Here is a 22,442-nt window from a genome sequence, read left to right as displayed (position 1 = left end):
ATATTAGATTATCTTAAAGGTCCGGTAAAGTCTGTTAACATTGCTTTATTAGAATGATCTTGCTTGTTCTACAAACACCATGCACTGTAGTGTGTTTTAGTGGTTGCACGAACTAGTCAACTAGTCGACATTAATGCTCTGATGCGACTGTAGCGAGGAAGGCGGGACGAGAGCCGTGGGGCAGGAAGGCGGGGCCGGTGGCATGAGTGATAATGAGTATCAGCTGTACGCGCACCGGTCCCGCATGCCTCACGGGGAGCTAGGGAGCATAAGAGGACGAGCGACGGGACTGCCGACGAGAGAGGACCCGGGCCCGGAAACAGTTAAGTTTGTTTATGTGTTCGTGTGGCCGGCAGTCGACCGTGAGGTGGCTGCCGGCCTGTTATTTGCTGTTTATTGTTTATTTATTTTTGAATTAAAGTTTATTGTTTAAATGTTCGCCGGTTCCCGCCTCCTTCCTTCCCTACATTGAACTTTGTTACAGCGTCCTTTAAAGCTTGATGTCGAATAGTCGCGGGTCATGTGCTTTTGACACTGTACCTTTAAGAAGAGGCTGTTCCAAGAGAGCTGAGCGCGGGATGTCATTCCCACCCGCTTCAGCGGGATTCTGTCACACTCCCGGCAATAATATACATGCAGATCTGTTAATATTATATGCTATTTTTGTACTTGTTCCCCATTTAATAAAACATGAAAGAAACAGAATAAATAAAAATGTTTCTCATATTGGCTGCTGTCACTGAGGTGCTGCGTTTGTAAGTCCGCTATGATAAAGCGTCTGCTGCATTAGGCTAATAAATATATTGACGTTGTTCTAAAGTCAAAGGCCGTCACAAACAAACTCGACACATTTTTCTGTTGCGTCATCTATTAGTGCACATGACCCTTTCAGTTGACTTGTTGTAAATGTCAGGGAAGTTTGGTCTGTACACACATGACGCTTCAGATCTGAAGTAACGTTAGGTTTCTGTAGAGAACCACCTGCTGCTCTTTTACTACATAGCGCCACTACCACCAACCTCATGCTTTAAAATAGTTTTATTTTAGTTTAGTTGTTGTTGCTCTTGTGCAACAGATGAACAACAATTAATATGTATTTGGATATGATATTTTTGAAGACTATTTTGCGAGAGTCCCGTCATTCTCCCGCAGCATGCACACGCAAGTGTCTTACTGCGCACACCCATCAAATCTTGTTGCAAAACATTCATTACCTCGCTCTTATTTTATTTATTATTGACGTCATTGACTAGTCGTCATCGACGCGACTTCTATTACTTAATAGTCGACTTCTAAAAATCTGAGGTCGTTCAACCCCTACTGTGGTTTTACCTTTTCTGTGTTTTTCTGTTTTTCTTATTTGCTCCTGTAAAGCTGCGTTGGAACAATGCACATTGTGAAAAGCGCTATATGAATAAAATAGAATTGAATTGACAATATAGTTGCGCATGTTTAGAAAATGTGCGCGTGCCCGAGTTGTTCTCTCGGAGTCGTCTCTGCTCGTACTGTACAGATCAGACTCGCGTGACTTTGTAACTGCGCAGCTCGAGCTGTATAAAGAAAGACACGTGTGACTTTTACGCTGCTTAATTATGGAGGACCGGAAGAGTCATGTGTAAAGTAATAAAGCATTTCATAGTTTGTAATTCTACAATAAAAATAGGCATTAATACATTTGTTTACAACTTCATTTATTTATCCAAATATAAATAGGCGAATTGATAAAGTCATTCATTATTTAAAGTTTTAATGGGCAATAAAAAGCGTGATTATAAAAATAATTAATAAATGAAATATTAATCCATCAATAAATACTTCAAATTAAAAAGGGAATTTAAAAAACAGCATAAAACACTCAATAAGTACATCGTTTTAAAGTGCATTAATTAATTCCTAAATAAAAAGTGGAATTTCAAAATGTATTTGAAAATGCGATTTAAAAAGAGGAATAAATAATTGGATTTACAAATTAAACTACTTTAATCAGTCATTTAAAAGGCGATTTCTTTTACCATTTGCATTTCCATTTCCACGCTGCCTTTCTTTTTCCAATTTGCTATTCGATTAGCTTAGTCATTTAGCTTTTCCTTTTAGCATTTCCCTGACACTTTGGGTCCTTGCATTGGTAAAACGAGGTTAAACAATGCAAATTAACTATGGCGAGAGAGATGTAGCAAGCTCTCTGATTGGCTAGTTCCTTGTACGTCATGTTCAGAGGTATGTTAGATGAGCAATGGAGAAGAGAATACACCCGGGGCATGTTCAAGCTCAAATGATAAGTTTTGAAAAATTCAAGAGCGAAAAAAAAGTTTCAAGGAGAGAGAAAAAATTCTGACAGAAATACATTCAAATAGATTTTAGATTTAGATTTAGATTCAACTTTATTGTCATTGCACATGTACAAGTACAAGGCAACGAAATGTGACCTCTGCATTTAACCCATCCAGAGAGTAGTGAACACACGCACAGCAAGTGGTGAACACACGTACACCTGGAGCAGTGGGCAGCTATCACTGCAGCACCCGGGGAGCAAGTAGGGGTAAGGTGCCTTGCTCAAGGGCACCTCAGTTGTTACCCGCCGGCCCTGGGAATCGAACCGGCAACCTTATGGTCACGAGTCCGACTCTCTAACCATTAGGTCACGACTGCCCCTAATGGGCAATAAAATACATGGAATAAAATAAGGAATATCAGTTCACAGATGAAACCTGTCCTAAAAGTTCGGCCACTTGGTAATTACAGCTCACGTGCTTGGCAAGAACATGTCTATGTATTCACCATTTTTTGTTTTGACTTTTTTTAACTGATTTCCCAGTTCGCTTGGGTCTCATTTATAGACATTTATGGAAACATTTCAATACCAAATCAGTACTTTTTTTTTATAGAACGGGCTATAATTCCTTGCTTTATTCAAATATAGAAACAATTTCAGAAGGAAATGGACCAATTTTACCTGTATCTCTGTTCGAGTAAGTGACTGTGAATGTGTGCCAGAGTCTCTGAAACACCCTAAGATCAAATAATGACAATGAAATACACACAACTGAGGCATTTTTCTCAATTCTTCTTCCTTTTGATTGTCAAAAGTCATAGGTTGACACTCACTGTGGTAGAGCTATAGTTGATATTATCAGGGCATTTCATGGTGAAAACCTGCAGGATGTCCAGGAGCTCTACATGAATGATGGAGCTGCACTCCACCAACTCATCTACTGTCACCAGATACATCCAAGACCGGGCCAGCAGCCTGTCCATCTCAACCAGATGTCCATGTGTCTTCATGAGATTCAACATTGCCCTAAATCAGTCAAAAATTACAAACAGTTCCATGATACACACTTTAAAGGGGTCATATGGCACGAATACGTGTTGTTCTGTGTCTTTGGTGTGTTATAAGTTGCCCATGCATGTATTAGACACGTAAAATTGCAAAAAGTAAAGTGTGGGAACAAAAGATGCATTCTATCTAAAAGCGAAGGCTCACCCAGACCTGCCTAAAAACGCCTACATTTCCGTCTCACAGAGGTTGGTTAACTGGCCAATCATAGCACACCTCGCTTTTCAGAGCCATGAGCTTTGTAATAAATCCACACTTTTCAGAGAGGCGGGGCAAAGAAGAGATACCAACATGCACAGTATGAGGAAAATACAGCATTTTTAAATCTTGTTTACACATTGCATTAGGGGTCGGCCGATTATCGCCCTGGCCGATTATCGACGTTGATATTAAAGGTGCAGTTTGTAACAATTTTGCAGTAAAATATCCCAAAACCACTAGGCTAGTGTTATATATTTTGTTCAGCTGAGTACTTACAATATCTCAAATGTTTCCAACTACTTGTAAATCGTGAAAAAAAATCACAATTTTAAACAGTGACACGGGGCTGTGCAGTCGCCTGACAATGGGGTCATATCCGCGTTCCCCTTTGTTACCGCCTTTACTGACATAGAAACCACATGACAACAGTGTCGTGGACAAATGCGGAAGTAGTGTCTAGCGTCTAGCAAGCCACGAACTTGTTTTGAGCAGTCACTTATTTATGGACCACAATTATTCGCAGCAATTATAAAACTTTACCTCATCCGCTAACATGATTTCTCTTTCCCCGTCTGATTGATGGCCATCAGCGGTGGAGTTTAAGACAATAGATCCCATCATTCCACTCTCCTTCACAGCGTCATCAAGCTATGGCATTGGTGTTGTTTTGATCGGGCGCCCTGTAGCGGCGGTTTTTACAAACTGCATTTTTATGATTATCGACATCATTTTCAAAGCCGATTTGCGATAAATTAATATATTTGTGAAATGCACTATTTGGCTCAAATGCTGTTGTAACGCCACTCTCTGGCCTAGAGCAATGCCGCCCACCGCCCATCTGATTGGCTGAAAGTCACGAGTCCGGCCAATCAACGCGAAAGGCTGAAGACACTGAAAGGATTGCACTCTTGCACTGAAAGCATTTGCTAGCTCGAGCTGCTTCAGTGATCACACATCATTTGATGGAATAGGCATTTGCACATTATTTTAAGTCATGCCAATTCACAAATACAAACCATTTTAAAGCATCAAGTACTCGCGCGCTGTCAAAAGATGATCTTCAGTCATTATCGGTCGACCCCTTCATTGCATAACATCTAAAACAAACGCTAATATTCGTTTTAGCCGTGTCATATGACTGCTTCAAACAGTTATTGGTCTAAACATTTGAAAAGATGGATTAAATACCTTCGATCTTGGCTTGATAAGGAAAGTACATCAGCTGCTTTGAGTCCCTGCAGTCCAGCCCAGCTCTGTCCATACTGTGAGTTGACCTTGTTAAACACGGGCTCAAATGGTTTTGAAGTGCCTTTGAGAAAGTGCATCAGTGGAATGACAATGATCCATCTGGTCATGTTGGCCGCACTCACTCTGAGGATCAGCGACATCACCATCTCAGACCAGCTGAAGAGCAATGAAATGTTACAACACATTTTAGATTTTCATGAAGAAATGTGAAGCTTGTATGTTTGCTGAAGCACTTGCATGAGAAACAAACATTTACATTCACATTTCACTTTCTTATAATTGGACGAGATCTCTAAACGATTCTGGGTCTCAGTCTAACTACTGCAAACACTTCATGCACAGAGAATGTAACAGGTCTCATAGTGAAAGACCACCTGAAGCATCTTCCAGCACAGCAATGACCAGCCAAGATTTGGCTCAACATGAAAGGATTCAAATGACAACACTTGCTAACAGCAGTTCCAGGCTGTGTTCACCGCACATTCCAAGTGAATACTGAACACCTCAACATTAACTCCACTGGACACACAAGAATCAACACAACTGGTTTGACAATAATGGCCTAGTGACATCAACAACAGCACATGACGAGTCAGGGAACTGAAGAAACAAAGTCCTGGAAACACAATCTTGCAGCCACTGTTGATCACAATGCTTTTGAGTTAGAAAACACCTGTCCTTCATATCAGAAGGTTTACTGTGTCATACTGTAGTGCATCCAGTGAACACAAAATCTGGTTAACCCCAAATTCTCCAGATCTGAAGGCCGTCCATCATTTTGATGAATTTTGATGAAAGGGAGATGGCGTGCTTCATTCATTCACCTTTGTTCTGAGGAGCCTGAGACCTCTCACGTCTGCTGCAGTGGGCAGCATGTGTTGTGGCATAAAGGACACAATGTCTCGTTCCCTCCATCAGGGAACTGAGGTTACATTCGTAACCAAGACGTTCCCTTTCTGTCGGTCTCTCGATGTTGTGTCGAGCCGACAGATGGGGTTCCTATGGAAAACGCCACAACACTGTGCCCTGTCACAATCTGTAGGGAAGCGACGGTGACTGGCCTGGGCATGTCAGCCGTGAGCGCTACTGCGAAATTGTAACCTACCAGAGGGTCCCAGAGCTTTTCTTGAAAGGTGGGAAGGCCCCTGCCTTTGGCCTCACTTGTTTCTCTAACAGCGAGAAGCCACCTGGTACCGTAAGACCACTGGGTAAGCGTTACTTCCTCAAACGGGGGATGCGCTACAGAGACCACTTCCTACCACAGAGAGGAGTTTAGTGGAGATACCAACATGGTCTCACCGTTAGGGGAGAACTCATGGGAGGAAAGTGCGGACTGAAGGATTTAACCGCAAGGTGGAGGTCCACCTAGGGAAGGTCATGGGTTACCATGGTGGGAACCAACATGAGGATACATCAGACGGAACCGCCCTGCTGGGGGGTTACAATGTCCGGTAGCACTAGGTCCGGTTAGAGCTATGTTGTGAATAACTCAGGTGGTATCCGGCCGCAGGAGGTACTTGCTTAGTGATGGATGGAGTGCCTGTTCTTCACCCAGTGGGGAAAGAAGGGAGGCTGAATTAGTACGCTGACCCGGGGGGGGAGGTACTGTCATAGGCGTACACCCTACCGGTTGCCGGTCCTACATGTTGCCATGCAGGACGCGGGCTGACACCGGTTCTACGCGGAGGTTGTAGAACCTCGCGAAGGTGTTGGGTGTAGCCCAACCCGCAGCTCTGCATATGTCTATCAGAAAGGCGCCGTGTGCCAGTGCCCACGAGGAGGCTATACCCCAGGTGGAGTGAGCTCTCACTGCTAGTGGGCACAGGCGGTTTTGGGATTTGTAGGCCGTCGTGACAGCGTCCACAATCCAGTGCGCCAACATCTGTTTGGAGACAGCCCTCCCCCTTCTGCTGACCTCTGAAACAGACAAAGAACTGATCCGAGCTCCTGAAGCTCTGCGTGCGGTCTAAGTAGAGGCGCAGTGCGTGTACTGGACACAACACGGACGGGGTTGGGTCTTCCTCCCCGGTGGGGAGCGCCTGTAAGTTCACCACCTGGTCCCGAAAAGGAGTGGTGGGAACTTTGGGCACGTAGCTGGGCCGAGGTCTCAGGATAACGTGAGAATCCCTGGGTCCGAATTCTAGGCAGTCAGGGGACACGGAGAATGCTTGTAGGACCCCTACCCTCTTGATGGAGGCGAGCACCATCAGGAGAACCGTCTTCATCGTGAGATGAGAAAGAACGGCATCTCCTAGGGGCTCGAAGGGGGGCCTGTTGAGGCCCGCCAGGGACACATCAAGGTCCAAAGAGGGTATGGAGCGCGGATGAGGCGGATTCCGCCTTCTCGCGCCCCTTAGAAACTTAATGACCAGGTCGTGCTGTCCTAGAGACTAACCAGCAACTGAGTTGTGATGAGTGGCAATGGCGGCTACATACACTTTCAGTGTGGATGGGGAGAGGTTAGTCTCGAGTCTCTCTTGTAGAAAGGACAGCACGGTCACGATCGCACAACTCCGTGGGTCTTCTCTTTGAGAAGAGCACCAGGACGAGAAGAGGTGCCACTTGAAGGCGTACAGTCGCCTAGTGGCTGGTGCCCTTGCCTGAGATATGGTCTCTACCACTGCCGGGGGTAGGCTACTCAGGATCTCCTCGTCCTGTCCAGGGGCCAGACATGGAGGTTCCAGAGGTCTGGCCTGGGATGCCATAACGTGCCCTTCCCCTGGGAAAGCAGATCCTTCGTCAGGGGAATCGGCCAGGGGGGTGCTGTCGTCAAGAGCATTAGCTCCGAGAACCAAGTCCGGTTGGGCCACTGTGGCGCAACGAGTACCACTTGATGCTCCTCTTCCCTGACCTTGCACAGGGTCTGTGCAATGAGGCTCACTGGGGGGGAGGTGTACTTCCGCTTGTCCCGTGGCCAGCTGTGCACTAGGGCATCCGTGCCGAGGGGAGCCTCGGAGAGGGAGTACCAAAGCGGGCAATGGGTGGTTTCAAGGGAGACGAACAGGTCTACCTGAGCCTGCCCGAACTGCACCCAAATGAGCTGGACTGCGCGGGGGTGGAGTCGCCACTCTCCGCGAGGTGTCGACTGATGAGAGAGCGCATCGGCTGTCTGATTCAGGTCGCCTGGGATATACGTGGCACGCAGGGACCGGGTCACCTGCTGACTCCACAGGAGGAGGCGTTGGGTGAGTCGTGTTAACTGCCGTGAGCGAACGCCACTCTGGCGGTTGATATACGCTACTGCAGTAGTGCTGTCCAACCGGACCAGCACGTGCTTGCCCTGCACGAGAGGCTGCAGCCTCTTCAGTGCGAGTAGCACGGTCCACAACTCCAGGCAATTGATATGCCAGCGCAGGCGGGGGCCCGTCCACGGGATCTCAAAGACCTGTAGGCGGCCGAGTCACGGCGGGGCAGGATGTGGCTGATCGCCTCAGTCTGCTTCTTCACTGCCGAGAACAGCTGAGCGAAGTCCTCGACAGTGTCGCCAAACAGCCCACCTTTGCGATGGGCGCGTCAAGAAAGCGGACTTTCTCGGCGTCGCTCATCTGCGCAAGGTTAAGCCAGAGATGCCTCTCCTGGACCACAAGAGCGGACATCGCCCGACCCAGGGCCCGCGCGGTCACCTTGGTCACCCGTAGGGCGAGGTCAGTGGCGGTGCGGAGTTCCTGCGTTAACCCTGGGTTGGTCTTACCATCGTGGATCTCTGTCAACGCCTTGGCCTGGTGGATCTGCAGGATAGCCATGGCGTGGAGAGAGGAGGCAGCTTGGCCCGCAGCAGCGTAGGCCTTCGAAACCAGCGATGCCGAAGTCTTACACGTTTTGGACAGGAGTTTCGGTTGACCTCTCCAGGTGGACACCGTCTGTGGGCACAGGTGCACCGCGACTGCACGTTCCACCTGGGGCACGTCGACGTAGCCTCTAGCTACCCCACCATCGAGGGAAGAAAGGGCAACGGAATTGGTCTGACGTGTACGAGCCGAGAAAGGGGCATTTCACGTCTTCGTCAGTTCCTCATGCACCTCCGGGAAGAACGGAACCGGGGTTGGGCGCGGCTTGGAGTCGCGCTCAGAGCCCAAGAACCATGTGTCCAGCCGTGAGCGCTGGGGAAGAGGCGGTGGAGTGCACTCCAACCCAATGGTCACGGCGGCCCGGGAAAGCATGGCCGACATCTCGAAATCCGCTTCTTCCTGAGCTCGACCCCCCGTGGGGGGGAGCTGCAAGGAATCGTCGGGATTGGATGTTAGCAAATCGCCCTCCAATGCTGCGATTGACATATCTTCTTTCACGCACCATTTCTGATTGCGTGAATGAGGATGCAGACGGTGTGGTACCGTCTGCTAGGGAATGGTCATGCGAGTGAGACGGGGTGTGAGCGGTCCGCAAGCGCTTGGCTGACGGATTTACGCTCGCAGTGGCCCCCATATCACCCTCGCCGCTCGACTTGGCAGACGGTATGGCCTTAGCCATTCTCGTCATGGCCCGGGAAGCATGCGAGGTAGTGGCTGGTTCTCGAGAGAAGGCAGCCACCCGTGACAGTAATGTCTGAATGACCATGCGCCCGCAGTGCGGGCAAGATGAGTCAACGAAGGCTGCCTCAGCATGATGGAGACCCAAACACTTGAGGCAGACATCGTGTCCGTCCCCCTCCTCGATGAGGGTATCGCACCCATGAGAACAGCGGGACATGCCACGCTGGAGAAATTTGCTCTTTTAGAAATCTCGAACACCTCTGGAACTGCCGAGACGCCCAGGGGAAGTCGCCGCAGGAAGGGACAGTCCGCTGCACCACGTCGTAGAACCGGCAGTCTGAAGTTGCTAAGTAGTAGCGATGTCTGCAATTCATGAGCGAAGGCTCCGAAGAACAAAAGGTGAATGAATGCAGCACGCCGTCTCCCTTTTATACCCGGATATCTTGGGGCGGAGTCCGGCATGCAAATTTCATTCACCAATTTTCATTGGCCTTTTCTAAGTAGTCGGAAGCGATTGGTTCTCAAGGATGAACCCCATCTCAAGGATGATCTGCCCATCCTAATGTCCAGCTCACAGACATAGATCGTGTACAGCAAGCACTTGAGTTCACTAGAGGTAGGGCTGTCACGATTATGAAATTTGGCTGACGATTAATTGTCTAATAAATCATTGCGTTTATGACGATTAATTGTCTGTTTTTGAGCTTTGACATTTAATTCTCATACATTTTTTATTCAGCTTTGAAACGACCATATTGTTCTGAATATAAAGACAATGTTCTTTTTCTTGGAAATACATCGGAAACAATTGGGTCATCATACATTTAAGGTTTAGGCTTTTACCTGTCAATAATACAACCACCAAATACTTGTAAATGAAGTAAATTGATCAGGAGTGAATTGAAGCCACCATTAAACTGCTATCAGTCATAGAAAAGCTTCTAGTCTGTTTTTTCTCTCACTTGCAAGACTACAATAAAAGTTTACTTCTATGTTAATGAGATTTTGGTAGACTGGTTTTCACACTGAAATTATATTCAATTGTACTGCAGGTTATTTTTATGGTATATGCTTTAGTGTTGTGGTGGTACATTTTACAAGTATTTCCATGCTTTAGTAACAATATATACACTAAAATATGCAATATGCAGATGCACTACAGCCACCCTAGTGTCTTCTATAGAGATGTGCAATAATTGCGATGATCTGAAACCATCGCGATGAGGACAAACAATCGCGATGAGACGATTATTTAATAAACGTGACAGCCCTAACTAGAGGTGCATACCATCATAGCCATTATACCCGACTCACACCTTACAAAACAAGTCCTGTACTCACAACTTTTGAAAGACATCAGAGTCAACAACAAAAGTGACACATGGATCATAAAACTGGAGAACTACACTCCTAAACAACAACCCATCAGAATACAAGCAGACTCTGGAACTCAAGCGGTTCCATGAAGCTTCATCTGAACAGCACAGTGATGAACATTTGGCTTCCGGAGAACAATTTACATGATCAAAGATCTCAATCAACCAGATAAAACATCCACCGTGTTTCGTCCAGAGATTCTTTTAAGGATATCATTAGTTCATTTTCATCTTATTATGAGTTAACTCAAGAGTTCCATTCAAATGAAAAGGTTATGATAAAATAGGATGAATTCAAACAGATTTAAAGAACAAACTAAGGCTGCTAAAAAAGAAAATATGTGATTAATAAGTGTACTCACTTCTTTATTTCTGAGAATGATTCTGTTAAGTCATTCCAGAAAGACAGGAAGTCATTCTTCTGTAGTTTTGGCAGACAGAGGCCAGTGCAGAGACGAAAAAGAGCAGCGTTGTCTAATTCTAGACCAAACTGTTTCCAGACATAAAGCATAATGAACGCAGCCTTCATCGGCTCCTGGATGAATGAACTCTTTCCCTCGCTGTCCTTCTGTAGCTCTGGAGTGACCCGCTCCAGCATGAAGTGCTTCAGAAGACTGCTCACCTGACCACATCCAAATGAGAAGACGGGTTTACATTTCAACACCAGTTCATCTCTTACAGTCACAAGTCTTAAAGTGGGCTCTGACATGAGGATTCACGGGGTTTTTGAAGACTACATATGTTCCTCCCAGGCCTGGGCACTACAGCTTTAAGAAATGTTTCATATCATTTGATATCGATAATTATTGAAAACTGTAATAACCTTTTAAACAAAGACCAGTTAAAAAGGTTTGAATTTAACCACTGCATTATTCATTCACACCACAAACAATGTTAAAAATACATTTAAACACATCTTCTTTCTTATATTTCATATACAAATCAAATAATGACCTTTTAAAGAAACGTATGTCGGCTGGATTCAGCATAAACTGACAATAACTTTTTCAAACGGCGAATGCACAAAAGATCCCCACAGAAACACAATTATACTTTCATTTAAGTGAAGTTATACCGAGCGTTATATTAAACATTTTTTGAACATTATCAACAAAGGTGTAATGTCGATAAATATTGATACCATTTTATCACCCAAAAGTTCAAACATAGCATTTCATGAAACACATTATTAAGAGATAAGTTAAAACGATTCTAGGTATTTTATCAGCTCTATTAATAATTCTAGATACATTATTATTTAGACTTTTCGAAGGCACAGTCAATTATGTGTCATTCAAATGTCCAATACAGTGTGTCTGAATGAAGATGTAAATCCACTGTCTGTCAGTAGGTGGCACTAATGGAACAGCAGACATCTCATAAGTGATGTGCTTCTAAACGCTACAGCCTGCCCAGAGAAAATGCCATCAAAACTTTTCAGAGACACACTCATAGCCTGAATTCATACTTTCATTCATATCACTTGCTTGTAAAGGAGGAAAAACCTCACTTGTGTTTGTCATTTCTCCCACACAAAACAAAACCTACGCTGCATGTTGTGCCGTGTGAGACGGCTGCTAAAGCTGGCCAGTATTTATCAGGGTTTAATGATCATTTTAATATTAAACTTTAAAAGTAACCGACGGAAACTGCTTTATCAATTGTGGTTAATCATCAAACTGGTAACCGTTTCATCAATAACCCTCAAACTAGAGTGAGCTTGGTTACCCGTCATGAATATTTTAGCGACCCCCTTGGTTGGAAAACACATTTTTAAGGGAACTTTGGCTTTTATATGTCCAGACAGTGCATTTGCGTTCATGCACAGCTTTTCAAAAGACCCGTGCATGATGAATGAGCAGACGGTATGTTTAATATGGTACAGTATATCAATGACATCCGAGAGGTCTGCTATATGTTCGTTTGTACACCAAACATGAATGTTTTAAGGGTGGGGATGGATTACTTTTTCCCATTAGTCAATCGTCCCAGCGCTCATTCACTGACAAGCATTAAAGGAGCTGTAGCATCTCAGAGGGTCATTCTGGCAAATGTGTGTCACTTCTGTAAAAAATATTTTTTTGACTAACATTATAAGTGAACCTCTTATAAAACTTCAAGTCAAAGCACAGTTTACAGAAATGTTCATTTAAATGAACTGATTTTAATTCATACTTTTGATTTCTGGGAATGTTCATCCTAATCCAGGCACAGTTTCTGCCTTTGCCTCAAGTTCTGAAACACCTGCAGATTTTAAATCAAGGTTTGTACTTATTCATTTCAATGTTCCACGCCTAATCTTTGACGTGGATATGCTTCGTATTTGGGCACAATCAACTGATGTGGATGTGATTGTTTTAACAGAAAAACGGCTGAACAGACGATACTTTTATTAATGGTTATAATGTATATAGGACCCATCGACCAGAGCAGGGTGGGGTGGGTTTCATGCTTAAGTTCTGCTATCTAAATCATTAAGTAAACCGTTTTTACTCACTAAATCCCTCAACATAACAGTTGTTGGCTGTTACAGAGCACCATCTGCTGATAGTGGTGCTCTTCCCTCTTTATTCCAGCCGGTTTCAGATCTGAATTCCTAAGAATTGGTAGTTCTTGGTGACTTAAATTGGAACTGGCTGCATTGATCCTCCCATGAATTTAAAACCTATTGTGATCCAATGAATCTTTTTCAGATAGTTGATATCTGTCCCCTCTAAGCCGAATACAAAATGTTCAAAAAGATCATCTTTAATAGATTTAATTTTAACAAACGTTTCGGTAACACTTTACAATAAGGTGCTATTTGTTAACAATTATTTAATGCATTAGCTAACATGAACTAACAATGAACAATACTTCTACAGCATTTATTAATATTACTACATGTTAATTTCAGCATTTATAAATACATTATTAAAATCAAACGTTGTCACTGTTAACATTAGTTAATGCACCATGAACTAACATGAATAACTGTATTGACATGAACTAACAAGGATGAATAAATGCTGAAAAACGAAATTGTTCATTGTTAGCTAATGTTAGCTAATTCATTTACTAATGTTAACTAATAGCACTTATTGTAAAGTGTTACCAACGTTTCACATAATTATTCAATATTTGCTAATGATATCACTGTGTCATCGCAACGGTTAGATACAAAAATTCCTAAACCCAAATCATGTATCATAACTAGGGTTGGGAATCGTTTCAATTTTATCGATTCCGATTCCAATTCTGATTCTGCTTATCGATTTAGATTCTTATCGATTCCCAGTTTCGATTCCACAGTTGAAGTAAAACATTTAGATATCAACCTGTATGGTCATTTAGCCTGCTTATTGACTTGTTTGCAAATATATATATATATATTTATGAGCACCGTTTTGTGTATATTTACACATAGAAACGCACCTTTTCTGCTTTATTACAATTTGTATTATCATAGTTGAACTACATCATGGTTAAACTGCAGTTACTATAATGCAACTATGGTTCATTTGTGATTCCTGTGCTTCAATGCAAATTCTATAGCTAAACTATGCTTACTATAGTAGAAATATTGATAATTTTCATAAGGGCTTTTATTGAGATGTCAGCAGATCATGCAACGCGTGTACTTTTCTGAAAATATGCACACAGGAATTGATAAGAGGAATTCAAATTTTAATCTCAAGTATCCGATTCCTAGCCTTTCGATTCCGATTCCAAATTGGAATTGATTTTCGATTCCCAACCCTAATCATAACACAGCTAGACATGAAACACTTCTCTGAGCAGGGCGTCCTCCATGACCTTTATTGTTTTGAATGGGACATTATTTAAATTCCTGACCTGAAAATAGCATGGGAGTACTCTTATGCTAAAAACTGCGCAATTCATGTACGGTAGCGATCAGAAAAGCCAAAGCCGTGTGTTTACTTACTCAAACTTTTTAAATAATTCATCAACATTTTGGAAAACTATCAAGTCATTAACTGTAAATAATAAAGGTTTAGAACTCCAACATGTGCTATAAAAGGCTCTTATACAATCAGTGATAAAGAAAAATTGCTTAATTCTTTTAATGGACATTTCACAGCTTCTGTTTTTTTTTTTTTTGATTCATTTAATAATGCACAGCTGAATATCTCCACTGTTCAATCAGACGGTGTCATGTCTAGTCAAGCTTTTAATTTTTCAACAAAAGAAATCTCTGAGGTGTGCAAAGCCCTTAAACTTTTAGATACTTCAAAATCAGCCGGTCCAGATATCTTGGAACCTTATTTTTTACAGCTTGCATCTGATTTCTGACTCCCGGCTTCTCTTGTCACTAATGAAATTCCACTAATATGGAAATCTGCTTTTGTTCTTCCCCTGTTTAAGAGGGGAATCATTACCCCTTTTACACATTGAAATAATTAGTTAATTAATTAAGTAGTGACTGTCTTTCTTTACGATTGAAACGACTTCTGAAATGAGAAAAAAAATTGTGGGGCGGGACTTGATCTCATCCACTGACAACTGATTGGATCGTTAAAAGGTGAAAGATTTGAAGGGCAGTTCGCAATCAGTCAGTCATTGCAGCCCCGCCCTCACGCCAGTCCTCCTGACCAGAAGTGAAGAGAGGTTTAAATAATGATGTGCACAGACAAATCATTTATAATAAATACTTCACCACTGGGTAAAACAATAAATTATCATTTTTTATTTCATGCCAACTTTAACTGCTTATCTAAACTTATGATTTTGAATAAAAAATGAGTTCTGCACGGTGGTCCTTCAGTCACTACATTACAAGGTACTGCCATTGAGTTTGTCTCTCAGAATAAGTATCTCAGAATTTTAACTGATGATTCTCTTGCTTTTGCTCCTCATGTTCAGCTATTGGTGAAATGGTTGAAAGTGAGGCTGGGTTTTTAAGTTTACAATTAAGTCATGTCTTTCCTGTGAGGCAAAAAAGGCTGACCAATAATCTGCGTGCACATGGGAATGTTTAACATGGTGCTGCAAATGGACTTGCTGCACCTAACCTGATGCGGTTGACCTCAGGGGTCACGATTGAGAGGGAGGAAATTCCCAAGGCTGATGGCTTTTTATTTTTAACTTAACTCATATTTTTATGTTTTGTTACACTTATTGATTAAATGCGCTATTTCTAATAAAAAAAGTGTATTTCTGGAAATCATCTTGCCACCCCAGTCTCGCGACCTTGCGACCCCCCTACTTTGGGAACCCCTGATCTACAGAACTACATCTGTAAAAAGCACGTAGGTGGTTACAATCTGCGGTCTGAGGAACTTTTCTTACTGTCTGTTCCGAGAGTGCGAACTGAAAAAGGGAAAAGGGCATTTAAATGAGCTGCTTCCACTGCCTGGAACAACTTGCAAAACAAGTTGAGACTTAGGGAGCTGGTCTCGCTGGATGTTTATGTAAGGGATAATCCACGGCTAGCCGGGCATTAAAGGGTTTTAATGCACGACGTGGAGGCGAAGAACCACCCGACGCGAAGCCTCCGCGAAGAGCATTAAAATCCTTTAATTATACCATGGTCATTTGCCAAGTTAAAGCTTTAATTGATGTTTGCAGCGTCATTTTAGATCAAACAGATGAAAATGAGGGTTATTTTGTCAGTTAACTTTTAATGTAATCAAACTGACTGGAGCTACCTGTGCGTTAAAGGTTTTTAATGCACACCTTCCAGCCAATCAGAATCCAGTATTCAAACAGACCATGGTATAAAAAGTGATGTTAAATGCATTGGAAACAGAAAGTGCTTGTAGGTGCTTTGTTTGATTTTAGTTCAAACTTGATTGAACTTGCTTTTGTTTTTATAATAATAGTCATGTATGCATGGATGTTGCTTATAAACCCAAATGTACTACGTTGCTAAAATCTTGGCCCTGGTAAAAGAGATTTTAAATATCAATGTGCTTTTCCTGGTAAAATAAAGGTTATAACAATAATAATAAAATGGCATTAGATGATTAGTTAATTTAATAGCATTTAATAGATTGCATCTTCAAGAAAACATTTGCAGTTGATTTGTATGGCCGTTTCTTCACTGCATTTACATGTTTTGACCGGCAGCGTTTTTACATTCAAAGCTACGTAAAGCTTTCTTTCTCCCTTCACTACTGTAATGTATGAATGTGTTCATGTATCCTGACATGCATGTGGTTGACTTACATCTTTTTCATTATATTCCAGTGAGTACCATTTCATCTCTTTCTCTTCATATACCAAAGGATTTCCATAGACTTCATAAAACTGTCTGAGTTGACTGAAGAAGTTGGTGAGGTTGATTTTGCTCCAGTTTCTCAGGAGGTCAAAGATGGTTTCCAGCATGACCCTACCAGCAATTTCTCTCCCCTGGATTACACCTTTCCTCTGCTCAGGCCAAATGACTTCTTTCCACCGTTTCACCTTTGACGGTTCTGCACAGATTATATCGTCATACTGATGCCATTCCCCTGCAATATACCAAACGAAGAAATTAGACCTGGGAAAAAAGAAACAAACAAATACAGCGTTTAATGAGCTTCACCGACCTTCAGCGTTTAGTAGATGTGGTTTGACGACGAGACATCTGTTGGTGGTTTCTTTTGAATCCAGTTTGTAGATGTATTCGAACTCATACTTCTGCTTTTTTGCTTTATACACAACATACTTGTACGGGATGGTTCCTGCACTGGTCTTTTTGCACACATGTTTCCCTTCCACGAGAAATCCATGGACTTCAAGATCCCTGCAATCAAACCGTTTTAAAACAACAGGTTCAAGTCACAAATAATCAATATGGTGACCTGTGCTGACAAAACAAAGAGTTGCAATGGTAAAAAATGAATTAGCTTTATTTTCACATTCTCCTTCATTACATGATTTGTTGGAATTGGACAAAAAATGAGGTAAACCCAGTCCATAGTGTCAGCAAAAAAAAAAGTTTTATCTTCGCTATTAAAAATAAGAACAAAGATGCAAATACACAGCAGAACAAATATCTGAAAAAAATGAGATCAGAGCATTACTTGATTCATTTTACATCTAAACAGAAGCAAAACAATTAAGTAAACTGTACATTGTTATACATCAGATGTTTTCCCCAGCAGTTAACCAAACGTTTACTGAAGGCATAACAGATTTAAATACAGATATTTTGCAATACTGTCATTCTGTGTATATGTGTCTATCGGGATTGCACGCTATTTGAGAGACGCGTCTTTTACACACTACGAATATTCACAAAGCTGGAAGAAGTGCTTTTCCACGATACATCGTGTGCTGAGGGAAAACACTGGTCGTCAAGAAGCGAGTAGAGAAAGCATACCCATAAAGATCTCTTAAGAGGCTTCATTCATATTTGGAGCATTTGCTTTTGGAGCAAGTCATTTTTGTGAAAACCTCGAATTCAGACAAAATCGACATTTTTCCCTTCTTTTGTCTGTAGCTCGAAATTAGCCAGCGTGCATTCAGACGTTATTTTTGCCTTCAAAAGTTATACTTACCGAGACACAGTGAGTTCAACCAGATCTTTTTCCCAGTCACCAATGCGACCTCCAGCCCTTATGAAGACACGATCCTCATCTAAGTTAAACTTAAAGTCTTTTGACAAGACTGCATGAAAGTAAATCGTAAGTCTGTCACTGGAGTTTATATGCTGAGTTGGTGTTGGATTTCTGCAATTCAAAAAAAATAAAAATAGATAAGAGTTGACACAAAATCATAAAAACAATACTAATGCTGCACAATTTCCAATACCAATTTTAAAACCATTTCAAAAGCTAGAAAATAAAAACAAATCTTTTAATTAACAATAGAAAATATTAATTTATATAAAGAATGATTATTACTAAGAAGGTATTGAAACATTAGCATGTTGCCTACAAAAATATTTAATTTTTGTAAACTTTAGGCCCGGTTTGACAGACAGGTTTTACTTCAATTACAATATTTAAGTAACTTTTATAAAAATGTCTTACACTAACGTGACACTAACGCAAATGAAGACTTTGATGTTAATGTTTACACTGTCTGGATCATCCCCTGTCTCCCATCTAGTGCACTATGCATCATTCCCCATGTAGGACATAATAAATGTGCGAACAAGTGGCTGATGCCGCTTCAGCAGCTCTGATAGTGAAGGGGGCGGGACTCTTCCGATTCTAAAGCAGATTTGATTTGATTTGACGAGAACTTTGACAAGAGGCTGAAAGGGATATTTCAGAGGCAAAACCAAATTTCCCCATGATTTACTTCCATTCAAGGCATCCTGAGTGAATATGACTTTCTTCTTGAAGAATAATGCAGTCGGAGTTATAACACCACGTATCATTGTACTTTCAAGCGGTAGAATGGGAGGGACTGGTGGGCAAAGCTCTTCTGAAGAGAATCGATGCGTTTGTTTAAGAGAAATATTCATATTGACAGAGCTATTAACAATGGGGACATTTTGTTTTGGCTCTGAAATATAACGTGATGTCTTGCAATTTCGACTGTCAGTTTTGAATGCTTATATCTTAAGCACTTAAGCACTTAGGAGCATATCAGTTCATTGATGTCCTCAATTTTAACATATGTTTAATAAAAGGAAAAAAAAATCCATTTTGATTTCACTGGGGCTTTAAAGAATTTTTTTTCTGTTAAGACAGCTAAAAGTTTAGTCTGGCACTAATCTTTATCTTTGTCTGTGAAACAGGGCATAAACGTACCACAAGCGTAATATCAGGGCATAACTGTAAATGTAAGTGATATTTGCAATAAAAATGTCAAAGTTGTGCAACTCAAAACTTTCCTGCTGCTGACCAACTTTATGGAGATGCAGATTTCATTTTCCAACAGGACTTGGCACCTGCACACAGTGCCAAAGCTACCAGTACCTGGTTTAAGGACCATGGTATCCCTGTTCTTAATTGGCCAGCAAACTCGCCTGACCTTAAACCCATAGATAGAAAATCTATGGGGTATTGTGAAGAGGAAGATGCGATATGCCAGACTCAACAATGCAGAAGAGCTGAAGGCCACTATCAGAGCAACCTGGGCTCTCATAACACCTGAGCAGTGCCACAGACTGATCCACTCCATGCCACGCCGCATTGCTGCAGTAATTCAGGCAAAAGGAGCCCCAACTAAGTATTGAGTGCTGTACATGCTCATACTTTTCATCTTCATACTTTTCAGTTGGCCAAGATTTCTAAAAATCCTTTCTTTGTATTGGTCTTAAGTAATATTCTAATTTTCTGAGTTACTGAATTTGGGATTTTCATTAGTTGTCAGTTATAATCATCAAATTAAAAGAAATAAACATTTGAAATATATCAGTCTGTGTGTAATGAATTAATATAATATACACGTTTCACTTTTTGAATGGAATTAGTGAAATAAATCAACTTTTTGATGATATTCTAATTATATGACCAGCACCTGTACATACGGCCAAAAGTAAGTGGAAGTGAGCATGGTGAAAAATATAAGAACGCTTGGAGCTCTCAGAGCTGATGTGTGGGTGTGCTTTGGTTTTCAAAATAAGTCATGGAGTAACTTAGCATGTTGTTACTCCATGTACAACAGCATGATGTATTTCTAGCTCTACTTTTTACATTTTCTATTTAAAGTATTGCAATATATTGCAAATGTGTACCGCATCGAAATGCATAGCAATATATTGTATCGTGACCCATCTATCGTGATATGTATCGTATCGGGAGGCACTTGCCAATACACAGCCCTAGTGACAAGAGTATTCCTCAAATATCGGGGCTATCCCTAGTTTTCAGTCACGTGACCCACTGGGCGGGCAAGAAAGCAGCAGCTTACATCGAGCTCTCCATAAAAACACAGCACAAGCAAGTCAATTTTCCTTCTGTTTCAAGCCATGAATATTTAAATCACCTCTCGACAGAAGAAAAATTTGGATATGAACACATACTACAAGTTTTGGGCACTTGCAATCCATATTCAGCACCCGTTGCTGTATTTGAATCACTAATAAGCGTCAGATTCCTGTCAGAGCTCCACTTTGATGATGTTTACATCCGTTTGTGGAGAATCCCTCGCCTTATACTACCACCAGGGTTATATTAATACTGAAAATGAGCGACGCCGGGTTGTTCCATCACAGTGAGGCACCAAACCGCTTGCAGAAACCTTTACTCATTCGGTTCCCCTGTGGTGCATGCATTTAAAAGAACAGCTCAACACACACCTGTTCCGCATTTATTTGACTAACCAATAACTGTCTGTCTTGTGTCTAAAAAAAAAATCTTGTTCATTCTCTCCTTTGCTTACTCCAGCTTTAATGCTCCTAGTAGCATGGCCTTGTAAACTAACGGTACTGCTTAGTGTGTTGACAAAATGTTATATGCTCTACTACTCCTACTTTTGGATAAAAGCGTCTGCCAAACGAATAAGTGTACATGTACAAGTACAGTATATGGCACAAAATCCACAAACTCCTCCTTTCTGGGTTTTCTTTCTCAGACAGTATTCAGAAGCCGCTGCTAAAAGAAATCTGAGCCTGTTTTATGCTGTGATGAAATAGAGCAGTTTCATTTCAGCTGGGACTGGTGAAGCAGTCAAGATACAAGAAATAGGCCAATTTCACAAGAATTGGAAATCAAGTGACGCGGCGTAATCTGACTAGTAAATCCAATCCCTAATAATCACGACCCAATTAGTCATCAAAACGTTTGTGCTGGTAATCTTATAGAGACTGTGTCTGTTCCCCGAATAGTGAGGTCAACTAATAGGTTAAAATTAGGACCTAGTAAAAACCTGATCACGATCAAGAAGCAAAAAAATCAACCAATGTGTGCAAAAACTATTTTTAAAGTTATTGCTACTAAACATCGTACATGAAATGATAAACAGATAATAAGTTTGACATACTGCTTAACTGAAACGTGGCTTAAACAGAATGATTACTCTGGTCTAAACGAGTCTACTGTGGCCACTGTGTATAGACCACCAGGCCCCTATGCTGATTTTCTAAAAGAGTTTGTAGACTTTATGTCTGACCTACTGGTTCACGCTGACAAAACACTAATTGCTGGAGATTTCAACATTCATGTAGATAACGCAAACGATGCTTTTGGAGTTGCATTCATAGATTTATTGAACTCATTTGGGGTCAAGCAAAACATTAACAAACCCACCCATTGCTTTAATCATACCCGAGACCTAGTTATTTCACATGGAATCAATCTTAGTGATATAGAGACCTCAAAGTAATGATGTCTCCGATCACTACCTAGTAGGGGTGGAGCCGAACCCGAATACGGTATTCGGAAAGGCACAAATAGCGTGTTTTTTTACGAATACTTATTTCGAACAAATACTTAAAAAAATATTTGTATTCGGGAACAAGGAAAACTTTATATCAAAAAGCTGCGTTTTCTCACGAGACCGCAGTGCATGCCCGCATGAGTGAGTGACATTCAGGAGTCGGGGGGGTGGGGGGTAAAAGAGGTGACTGACACAGGCTGCTCCACACAGCAACAGAGAAGGCTCGGCTGAGCGAAAAAAGACTTCACTGCGTGCATCACTATTTTTGTTGAATATATTTTTGTACCTTAACTGGGTTCCGGAGGCAGTTTATAACTTTCGGGAAGCGGAGTTTGATCGGGAGATTATTCCATTACGCTGCATTATTGACGTCTGCAGTCGGGTGCTCTCATGTTCGCTCTGTTTACGTACACTATAACGCAAATTAGAAGTGTAACGCAAAAAAACTGGATTTTTACGCCTATTTCGAATTTTACTCGAATACAAATACAAATACTTTCCCCCCCTCAACAAATACAAATACAGATACAAATACTGGCTGCTTTGCACACC

At 41.8% G+C, this 22,442-nt stretch overlaps 1 protein-coding gene across 1 annotated transcript in view; it reads right to left on the bottom strand.

The window, feature by feature from the left end:
- rnf213a (ring finger protein 213a) overlaps positions 1-22,442 on the bottom strand; it is a 79,338-nt gene that overhangs the window by 42,594 nt on the left and 14,302 nt on the right. Inside the window, exons 7-13 of the mRNA XM_057361142.1 lie at positions 18,116-18,286; positions 17,162-17,358; positions 16,800-17,083; positions 10,994-11,253; positions 4,727-4,942; positions 3,106-3,298; positions 2,954-3,009 (exon numbers count right to left, since the gene is read on the bottom strand). Of these exons, the coding sequence (XP_057217125.1) occupies positions 2,954-3,009; positions 3,106-3,298; positions 4,727-4,942; positions 10,994-11,253; positions 16,800-17,083; positions 17,162-17,358; positions 18,116-18,286 (1,377 nt within the window). The remainder of the gene's footprint in view (positions 1-2,953; positions 3,010-3,105; positions 3,299-4,726; positions 4,943-10,993; positions 11,254-16,799; positions 17,084-17,161; positions 17,359-18,115; positions 18,287-22,442) is intronic.

Source organism: Triplophysa rosa, linkage group LG19 (genome assembly GCF_024868665.1).
Source record: "Triplophysa rosa linkage group LG19, Trosa_1v2, whole genome shotgun sequence".
NCBI lineage: Eukaryota > Metazoa > Chordata > Actinopteri > Cypriniformes > Nemacheilidae > Triplophysa > Triplophysa rosa.
The sequence above is the reverse complement of the archived record's forward strand: the minus strand, read 5'-3'. Positions and strand labels throughout refer to the sequence as shown.